Source organism: Phalangium opilio, unplaced genomic scaffold (assembly GCF_054372755.1).
Source record: "Phalangium opilio isolate 3A_F unplaced genomic scaffold, DU_Popi_V2 ptg000061l_1, whole genome shotgun sequence".
Classification (NCBI taxonomy): domain Eukaryota; kingdom Metazoa; phylum Arthropoda; class Arachnida; order Opiliones; family Phalangiidae; genus Phalangium; species Phalangium opilio.
In genome coordinates this window covers 6144230-6154683 of record NW_028324178.1, presented here as the reverse complement: position 1 = coordinate 6154683, position 10454 = coordinate 6144230, and the positions used below count along the sequence as shown (strand labels likewise).

Sequence of the window (10454 nt, the reverse complement as noted above, 5' to 3'; positions counted from 1 at the left end):
CGCGAAACGAACGCTTACGATGAGAGAGAGAGGGAAAACGAAAGTACGCGAAACGAACGCTTACGAAAGTGTGCGGGGGGAGAGAGATCGCTAGCGTACGCGATGGCGATACGAAGGGGGAAACGAAGGTCCGCGTAGAGAGAGAACTGCCTGCCTGGTATATTAGTGAGAGGGGAAGAGGGAGAGGGGCATCCCGCTCGGAGAGGAGAGAGAGGAAAGAAAGGTAGTTTAAATCTCGCGGGCTTTTTTGAGTGAAAGGAAACAAGATGATAATTTTCGTGCACTACTGCACTTACGGTCATAGTGATTTCTGGTTTAGGGGATCCAGGATTTTAATTTAGATACATTATTTGATTCGTGTGGTTTTTAAAAAATATACTTTAGTGGGGTGCACAATTTAGTTATTTGAAATGTGACGTTATTAGAAATTAAGGGGATACACGATTGTGTTTCAGAAATGTTTTTAGTTGTACGATTTATTGGAGATCAACTATACGGGGGTCTCGTGAGCCGTGTAAAATTACTATTAAGGCCCAGCTCTTGGGCCATCTTGTTTAACGTTGGATTGAAAATAGGTTCTAGTCGCGCACACCCCAGGTTAGTAGGCGTATAATTATGAATATGTCTTCACGATTCTAACAAGATCGTCATACTATCTATAGAGACCTAAAAGACAATTATTTATAAAAAAGAATTTGACGATTTATGAACAATATATTATATTTTAATGAGCGTGTTTATTTGTTTAGCGATATAAATTGTCGAGCCCTGGGATACCACAACTCGTAAAGTATATCCAATGTTATTGTTTATCAAGATCAGGCGAATGCACATGTACCGCAATTTCTATGTTTGTAGATACTTGTTTATCAACAATTTGTAGGCGAGTATAAACGCATTTACACGTTCCTATCTGTTGTTGTATATATAAATATGCCACAAATCAATATAGCAATAGCAAATGTTATAGAAAGTCCGACCCCTATTTAGAAAAATGATCCCTTATCAATTTGGATTGAGCAGAATTATTAGTTGACAGGTTTTCACTAGTTTTAGGAGCCCCACTTGCTGAATGAGCTTCAAAAGTTGGATTCTCACTCGTTGAAGCACCGTCAAAAATTGGTGGGTCCTCCCATGTTGAAGAACCGTCAAAAATTGGTGGGTCCTCCCATGTTGAAGAACCGTCAAAAATTGGTGGGTCCTCCCATGTTGAAGAACCGTCAAAAATTGGTGGGTCCTCCCATGTTGAAGAACCGTCAAAAATTGGTGGGTCCTCCCATGTTGAAGAACCGTCAAAAATTGGTGGGTCCTCCCATGTTGAAGAACCGTCAAAAATTGGTGGGTCCTCCCATGTTGAAGAACCGTCAAAAATTGGTGGGTCCTCCCATGTTGAAGAACCGTCAAAAATTGGTGGGTCCTCCCATGTTGAAGAACCGTCAAAAATTGGTGGGTCCTCCCATGTTGAAGAACCGTCAAAATATGATGGGTTCTGACCTGATAAAGGCCCATCAAAAGATGTAGGGTCCTCTATCGTTGAAGAATCCTCAAATTGCGATGAGTTCTGAGTTGCTAAAGGCCCCTGAAAAGATGTAGGTTCCTCTATCGTTGAAGAAGCCTCAAAATGCGATGGGTTCTGAGGTGATTAAGGCCCCTGAAAAGATGTTGAAGGACTCTCAAGATGTGATGAATTCAAACTTGATGAAAGAACCGCAAAAGTTGTAGGCTTCATACTTGTTGAAGAAACCTCAAAATGTGATGGGTTCTGACTAACTAAAGATCCCTCAAAAGTTGTAGGGTTCACAGTTGTTGAAATGCCTTGAAACATTGAATTGCTTTGACATGCTAAAGCAGAGAAGCCATCAAAGGACTGCTCGCTACTTTTCCTCAGCGTATCTTTCTCGTTTACGTGTATTTTCTTTTAATCGGAAATCTGGATTTTGACGTAATCTTCTCATTTTTTCTTTCGGTGACTCTTTTACATATGAAGCCATCTCTAAACTATGAAGTTTGTTGATTAAAATATTCTTTGGATATTAAAATTTTGAAAAATATGCCTAAATTTATGTGAAATCTTACTACTAGTATTACTATTGAATGAGAGTTAATTAGCCGCAAATTATGTTACAAGATCTTTTGCTAAAATTTACCTTGAACTAAAACTAAACAACTAAAAGCAAAATGCACTAGTTTAACTTATGAATTATGATATAATTACAATGATACACAAATCTAGCAAAGGCTTAAGCTTTCAAGTAATTATACCATGGATTTATAATAGAAGCGTAAGCTTCTATTATGAAACCATGATTTTACGACCCCTTATTTAACGAACAAAAAGTTAGTACTTTAAAAAAGTATCAAATATTAAATATAAAAGAGTAGTTTTCCTTAAAACACAAAAGTAATACTTAGCTGGAAGACAAATACTTAAATCATGAATTAATCAGGGTTATCAGAAAATCTCGCTTGTGGCACCTTAACAGGGGTTTGGATAACGGTTTTTTTTTTAATTATTTTTGAAAAAGTACATCGCACTGGTCGCAGTGCAGAGCTTAAGTTCCCTCCTCCCTGGTCAGATCTAGGCTATAATTGTAGTGGGATTTTGGCCGAGGGGTTGCTCAAGAGTGGGAGAGCTTCGAATGCTCTAAAATTCCCCGACTGAAAAAGGAACTCTAAAGTCAATTTTTTTCCTTTTAATAAAATTGAAGGGTTGTTCGAAATAACGTCGATTAGAAACATTCGGTGGAATAATAAACTGATATTGAATAAAACTTAATACTTTAATGCGAATTACAAAAGAAAAAAAACAAACTTATACACGGCGAAAGCGAAAAATAGAAATTTACCGTCCCGAGACGGGGTAGAGGGAGAGAGGTCGGCCCGTGCCTTCCTCGTACAGGTGAATTTTTTGTACTAGTCAAAGTTTTCTCATCCATCGAAGTTTTCTCTCTTCGATGAGAAAGATTTGTCATTTTTGGGGGCTCTTGCCCATTGGGTCGAAAGGGTCACGTGCAGTACGGAAGCCGCTTAGCAACTCCATATAAGGAGCGATTTTTCCGTCCAGCGAGGTTGTGACGTCTTAAAGGTTGCATTCCGTAAACATGACTCACGAGAAAGTGAAAGGGGACTCTGGGCAAGAGAAACCCAAATATGACTATTGACGATAAACTTTTAAAGGGTTAGTGTTTTTAACGGGTTAGTGAAATGAACATTGCAAATTAAATTTTGAACACGGTTATACACACAAATAATTTTAAACAAATATGATTATTAAGCAAACAAATAGGATTATTAAGTAAAAAAGCAAAAATTAGTTTCGTTATTCAGTTATTTAGTTAGTTTAAGTTAGATTTATAATAAAATCATTTAACATACGCTCCCCCTTGAACTATCAGTTCAAGATAAGGTGCTCCCTAATTTAGCTCAAGGTTGTAAAGGAGGGGTATAGGTCGTTTAAGTCGAGTGCCGTTTGCAAGTCTTTCCGAACAAGACCTTACGATACCGTCGCGTCCGCGAAAGACTTCTTCAATTACGGCCATCTTCCAACATAAACGGGGCACATTTTGATCTTCAATTAAGACCACGTCGTCTTTCTTTAATTCCGGTGTTGGAATCTTACTTAAGCGGTGGTGCGCAGAGCGTAATTCCAAAAGGTATTCGGATTTCCACTTGTATCTCATACGACCGAAACCGTCCCATTCGACCGAAAAATACCGCACTTTGGCGGATTTTGAAATCTGTCCAATAGGACTAAAATCTATGCTTAAAGGTAACTGTTTTTGTGGTTAATTTTTAATAATTTTTAGTGAAATTAGTGTGTTCAGAATATTTTAGAAAAGGTGGTAGCTAATTAAAAGGAGAATATTTTGGAAAATGTGGCAGCTAAATAGTAGGAGAATGTTTTGGAAAAGGTTGCAGCTAATTAATAGGAGAATATTTTGGAAAAGGTAGCAGCTAATTAATAGGAGAATGTTTTGGAAAAAGTGGTAGCTAAATAGTAGGAGAATGTTTTGGAAAAGGTTGCAGCTAATTAATAGGAGAATATTTTGAAAAAGGTGGCAGCTAATTAATAGGAAAATCTTTTGGAAAAGGTGGCAGCTAATTAATAGGAGAATGTTTTGGAAAAGGTGGTAGCGATTTAAAGGGAGAATATTTTGGAAAAGGTGGTAGCTTATTAAAAGGAGCATATTTTGGAAAAGGTGGCAGCTAATTAATAGGAGAATGTTTTGGAAAAGGTGGTAGCTAATTAGTAGGAGAATGTTTTGGAAAGGTTGCAGCTAGTTAATAGGAGAATATTTTGAAAAAGGTGGCAGCTAATTAATTGGAAAATCTTTTGGAAAAGGTGGCAGCTAATTAATAGAATAATGTTTTGGAAAAGGTGGTAGCTATTTAAAGGAAGAATATTTTGGAAAAGGTGGTAGCTAATTAAAAGGAGCATATTTTGGAAAAGGTGTCAACGAATTATTGGAACCAAAGTTAACCTAACCTAACCCACCCGAAACCAAAATATTAAAATTTTAATTTAAAATTTAAAGACATTGATGGAACTACCATTAAGACTGTACTTCATTTTAAGCACAATTTGTTTATTAATTCTATATCTCTCTTGCCTTGAAAGGAATGAAAGTGAGCGTTATAATTAGTATAACGAAACATTTACTTTTAATATTATTAACATACCTTTCGGAGATTCGAACCAACAACCTATCGCTTCGCAGTCCAACATCGTATCCACTACACCACCGAATCGCTGACGGCTACAGTGTTTCAAGTTATATTCATGCATTTTTTAGGGGCATATTCGGACGATTGGGATTTCGGTCCATCGGGAATATAGCCATTGGGCTGGAAATCTAAAATCATTTCGGGATATTCGGTCGAATGGGATATTCGGTCGAATGGGATTTCGGTCCATTGGGAATTCGGTTCTATGGGATAGTATCGGATTTCCACCTCGACCAGAAGGTATCATTTATTCGTTGACGCAATTTCAAACGTCTGGTTAATTGAATTCGCGTAGCAGGAGTTGTAGGGTTTTGCGTAAACGACCTTGAAGGCAGTGCGGTGAGTCGACCTCCGACCAAAAAGTGCGCTGGGGTGAGAGGAGTTGGTTCACCAGCGTCTTGATAGACGTATGATATTGGTCGAGAGTTTATGACGGCCTCGGCTTCTGTTAGGTAGGTCGTGATTTCGTCAATGGTGAGACGGGCCTGTCCCATGGATCTTTTAAGGCAGCCCTTAACTGAGCGGACTAGGCGTTCCCAGAAACTGCCCCACCAAGCGGCTCTTTCTACGATATAATGCCAAGATATCTTTAGGTTGCCAAAGTAACGACATACTTCCGGACTTCGAATGTTTTTGAACAGTTCCTTGATATCCAGCTCGGCTCTTTTGAATGACTTGGCGTTGTCGGAATAGATGGATTTAACTATCCCACGGCGGGCAATAAATCGTCTTAATGCCTGAAGAAAGCTATCGGTCGACATGTCATTTACCAGCTCTAAGTGGCAAGCTCGAGTAACGGCGCAGGTAAATAACGCAATGTAGCAATTTTGCCCATCTTTCGTGTGAAGGGGTCCAGCAAAGTCCAGACCGCAAACTTCAAAGTCCGGAGCTGGCGTTGTTCGAAAGGACGGTAGCGGCGCCATTTCGGCGGCAGAGGCTTTAATTCGAGTCCAACGGCAATGGTAACAATGATGTACCACCTTTTTAACCAGTTGCCGACCGCTAGGAATCCAAAAATGTTCGCGGACTTCTACCAGGGTATCGGTCACCCCAGCGTGAAGTAAACGTTCGTGCTCATTGTAGGCTATGAGCTCAGAAAGTTGATGTTTGGACGCGAGAATCCATGGATGGCGTTCTCTGTAGCTCAGAGAGGTAGAGGTTAAGCGTCCTCCCACGCAAAGTAAACCGTCATCGTCGAGGTAGGGGTGGAGTGAAAAGATTTTCGATTCCTTTTCTAAGCTTTACCCGTTACGTAAGGCAGTGACCTCCGTGTGAAAGCAGTCTTCTTGTGATCTCTTGATCCAATGTTTTTCAGCTCGTGTGAGCTCTTCCGTTGATAGTTCCTCAAATGACCTGTCTGTTTTCTTTTTCCTACAGTTTTCAGTAAAACGATAGATCCAGGCTGTTATTCGATACACGGGTTTCAGAAAGCATGTACTGAATTTTTTCAGCTCGAATACCGGCTCGGAAGCAGGCTGGACAGTGACTAGGCCAAGATTAACAGACCGGAAGGAGTTTCTGAGTTCGTCTTGTACTTCCGGGTTGGATACTTGTTTAGTTATTGGTTGTTTTGGGTGAGCCTTGGTTTCTTTACCGAGCCAAGTAGGTCCCTTCCACCATAAACTATTATGTATAAGATCTGATACGGTACTACCACGCGTTGGTAGGTCCGCTGGATTGTCCTTAGTTCGGCAATGATTCCAATCAGCTGGATTTGTTAGGGTCTGAATTTCCCTAACGCGATTAGACACGAAAGGCTTCCATTCGGTCGCGGATCCTTTTATCCATTGAAGTGCTATAGTCGAGTCGGTCCACATTCTAATTTTTCTGGGTCGAATAGCAAAGGTTCCGAGTAGGTGTGAAGTTAAGCGAGATCCTATTACAGCTCCCATTAGTTCTAATCGTGGCATGCTTAGTTTCTTTAATGGGGAAACTCTAGTTCTGCACGAGACCAGCGCTGTTCCTATTTTTCCTTCGCAAGTCTTGAAACGGAGGTACGTGACTGCGGCGTATGCCTTTTTGCTCGCGTCCACAAAGGTGTGCAATTCGATTTCTAGCAAATTTTCTTTGCCCGTTTGGGAATAATAGTACCGTGGAACTTTTACTTCTCTCAGATTTCGGAGTTCTTCGCACCATTCGTTAAATTTCGACGAGAGGTCTGTCGATAATTCTTCGTCCCAGGTCGACCGTTTTGCCAAAGTTCTTGGAAAAGGAATTTAGCCTTTACTGTAAAGGGTGCTAGTAATCCAAGGGGATCAAATATTCGGGCTACATATTTGAGTACCCATCTTTTCGTGTTCTTCCGAAGAATGAGAAATTGCAATAGGTCGTCCATGACGATAATTAGGCAGTCAGATGTGGTGTCCCAGGACAATCCTAGTATCTTCAGAGTTGCTGAATTTGACAGGCTTTGTGTGGATTTCGCTTCTTCTGTCGTTGGGTTTTGAAGGTGCCATAGTTTTCGTAGTTCCGGTGAGTTGGTCTTGAACTTATGTAGTTCCATCCCCGCTTCTTTTAAAATCTCAGTTGATTTGGTAGATATTTCGAAAGCTTCCTCGACGTGCTATCCTCCCGTGACCAAGTCGTCGACAAATAGACATTTATCAACTTTGTCACAGACTTCCGGTTCTTTCTCCTTATACTTTTTTACGTGGTGTCGTATCGTAGCTGCAAGCATGAATGGGCTTGAAGTAACTCCAAACGGGACCCGAGTCATTCGGTATACCAATAGGTTGGAGTTAGCATCTGGATTGTTTACATCGATCCACAGGAAACGGACATCGTCTCGGTCATTTTCGCAGATCGAAATTTGTAGAAACGCCTTTGTTATATCAGCGGTAAATGCGATACGATTCTCGCGAAATCGGATGAGAACGTCCAAAAGTTCTGGGTTCAGGTTAGGCCCTGCTTCCAGACAGTCGTTAAGTGATGGACTTCCTAGGGCGTGTGAGGATGCGTCATGTACGACTCGAAGCTTGGTTGTTTCGCTGGCTACGCGAATGACTTCTCGATGAAGAAGGTAGTAAGTGGGAGGTCCATTTTTAAGGTCATAGAGGTGCTAACTCTTTCGACAACTCCTGATTCCAACTGTTCCTTGATTACGTCGTTGTAATTCATGAATAGGACTGGATTTGATTGCAGTTTTCTTAGTAAAACTTGGGTTCTCTTTTTAGCGACGTTGAGATTATCCGCGAGTGTCAATTTATTTGGTTTCCAAGGGAACGAAACTTCATAACGTCCATTTTTGAATTGAATGGACCTTTCAAAAGAGGTTAGAACATCGCTGTGTTCTGGTGATTTTGAATCCGAGTCCCCTATACCAATTGAGTCGAGCTCCCAGAATGATCGGAGTTGCGTGGAGACTAATTCTTCCTCGGACGGAGTTACGGCGCTTATGTGCATGACTGAAGCCGTGTTTATGCCGATTGACGTGGACGTGACCATCGTTGGTCCGTTTATGACCCATCCAAAAACAGTATTTTGCGCGACGAGTTTCGAAGAAAGGCGTTCAAACCTTCCATAAACAATTCCCCAGTATTCATCTGAGCCCAAAAGCAAATCTATGGAAGAAGAGCCACTTTGGCCATCGCTGTCTTGAAGCGTGTCTACCAGACGGAGTCCTCTTTCTTCATTTCTTCAACGACACCCGTACTTGGTACCGAAAAGACTGCTCCGCTTATCTCCTTCTTCGATTCGAAAGCTTCGATTGTGACTCGACGCTTGGGGTCAAAAGTGCACGCGAGTTCTAGGCGAACTTTTCTCCTTTTGCTGCGTATAGGTTCAGCTCCCTCAAAGGGGTATACGTCCAGTTCTTCTTCAGAGATTACCGGTAGGTTCAGGCTTTTAGAAACACTTTCCTCTATAATCGTTACCTGGCTTTTGTTGTCCAGTAGACAGCGCAGTTTCTTGGTGCTTCCATCTTTAGGGTTTTTTCCGACGGCCTGGGCCATTTGCAGCAAGACCATCTTGTTCCGACTAGGTTCGTTCGTCCCTACATGATTATTAGCAGCTTGAGTCGGGCTTGAGGTTGAAGACTCTTGATTATACCCGCTTTCTTCATCTTTCCCTTCGCAAAGGGTAATGTGGTGTTTCTTCCCACAATTAGGACAGTCTTTTATGTTAGAGTCGCAGTTTTTCGTACGGTGTTTACTTCTTTGACAAATAAAGCAGCGTTGTCTTTTAAACACGAGGTCTTTTCTTTCCGCTACAGTTAAGACTTTGCACTCCGCGGTTTTGTGCTCTGAATCGTCACAGTAAAAGCAGGTTTTAACGTAAGCGCGACCTTTGTTAGTGCCAATCAAAAGAGCGGAGGCAGTAGATTGGGACGATTTTTGATTCCGATTTTTGTAACCAGAGGGTCTAACAAATATTGGCGGTTTTCTAGACTCTGATTCTTTTTTGTATTAGCTTGAGCTCTTTCGCGAAAACCGATTTCTTTCCGCAAAAAATATAGGAGATCATCTACGGAATACGACTTTTGATCGTAGTTACGATTAAAATCAATTGAAAGTTCTAATGGCAAATTCTTAACTAAAACATGGCATAATAAGACACCGTAGGAATTGGTGACTACACCAAGAGATTGTAAACTGCGAATTTGTACTTCACAAGTGTCATACAAACGTTTTAGTCCTTCAATGTCATTAGCTCTCTTTACGGGCATTAAATTAGTTAAAATGTTCATGTGAACTGCCGTGATATCTTCTGAACAACCAAAGCGTTCTTTCAGATTCTTTATAGCGGCGTCATAATTTTGGTCAGTTGAGGCTAATCCCGACATTGACCTACGGCAGCCCCAGTTAAATAAGATTTAAGATAAGAGAACTTAGCTGATTTTGGTAGAGTAGGGTTGTCGTGGATGGTCGCTGAATATTGAGACCAGAAACTCAGCCAATTTTCGATGTCTCCGTTGAATCGTTCGATCTCCAACTTCGGTAGCCGGACGTTGGGTGCTGATGACGTCACTGAGATGCTTCCCGTCGTAGAGTGCGTTCCACCAAGTGCGAGCGGTGGAGGCGTTTGAGGTACTTGAGGAGTAGGTGTTTGAGGTGGTTGTAAATTAGGTGTTTGGTAGCCGTAGGTTAGAGGTGCCCCAGGTTGGGCGACAGCGGTGGCTGCCTGTTGCATCCTTATACCATCTAATTTCTCCAGGAGGCGTTTAGCTGAAGCACTAGCTTCCAAAATGTCGTCCGCGTACTTGCAGCAAACTTCAAAATCGTTCTCTTGTACCTCATCTCCATCGATTAGGTTTTCGATGAGATTATTAAGGTTTTCTAATTGCGACTCTTTGTCGTTTAGAAGTAACACACAGTTTTCTAGTTTATCCACGTTAGGTGTGGCAGAGTTCAGTACAATTTTTATAGCGTTGATAGCGCGAGTAGTTGCAGACCGTACTGCACTACGCTTCTTAGTGTATTTAGATAGTTGTTTCGCGTTTTGAGTCGCCTCAACTACTTCTTCGTTTTCCGCCATATTAAATTTTTTTTTAGTTACCAGTTTTAAGAAAATTTATACCGAGCGCGAGTGTTCCTTATATCAACGTATTTCCCGGGTTTCGGCACCAAAATGTAGTGGGATTTTGGCCGAGGGGTTGCTCAAGAGTGGGAGAGCTTCGAATACTCTAAAATTCCTCGACTGAAAAGGAACTCTAAAGTCAATTTTATTGCTTTTAATAAAATTGAAGGGTTGTTCGAAATAACGTCGATTAGAAACATTCGGTGGAATAATAA

General features: G+C 41.1%; 1 protein-coding gene across 1 annotated transcript; it reads right to left on the bottom strand.

Annotated features, from left to right (window-relative positions):
* Window positions 1-4928: 4928 nt before the first annotated feature.
* Window positions 4929-10197, bottom strand: LOC149664093 (uncharacterized). Its single transcript, XM_089841999.1, has 8 exons — window positions 9551-10197; window positions 9198-9509; window positions 8335-9084; window positions 7828-8239; window positions 7334-7783; window positions 7047-7288; window positions 5971-6927; window positions 4929-5868 (listed from the first exon to the last, which is right to left on the bottom strand). Exons 1-8 carry the CDS (start codon window positions 10195-10197, stop codon window positions 4929-4931), a joined length of 4710 nt encoding a protein of 1569 aa, XP_089698125.1.
* Between the last annotated feature and the right edge of the window lie 257 nt (window positions 10198-10454).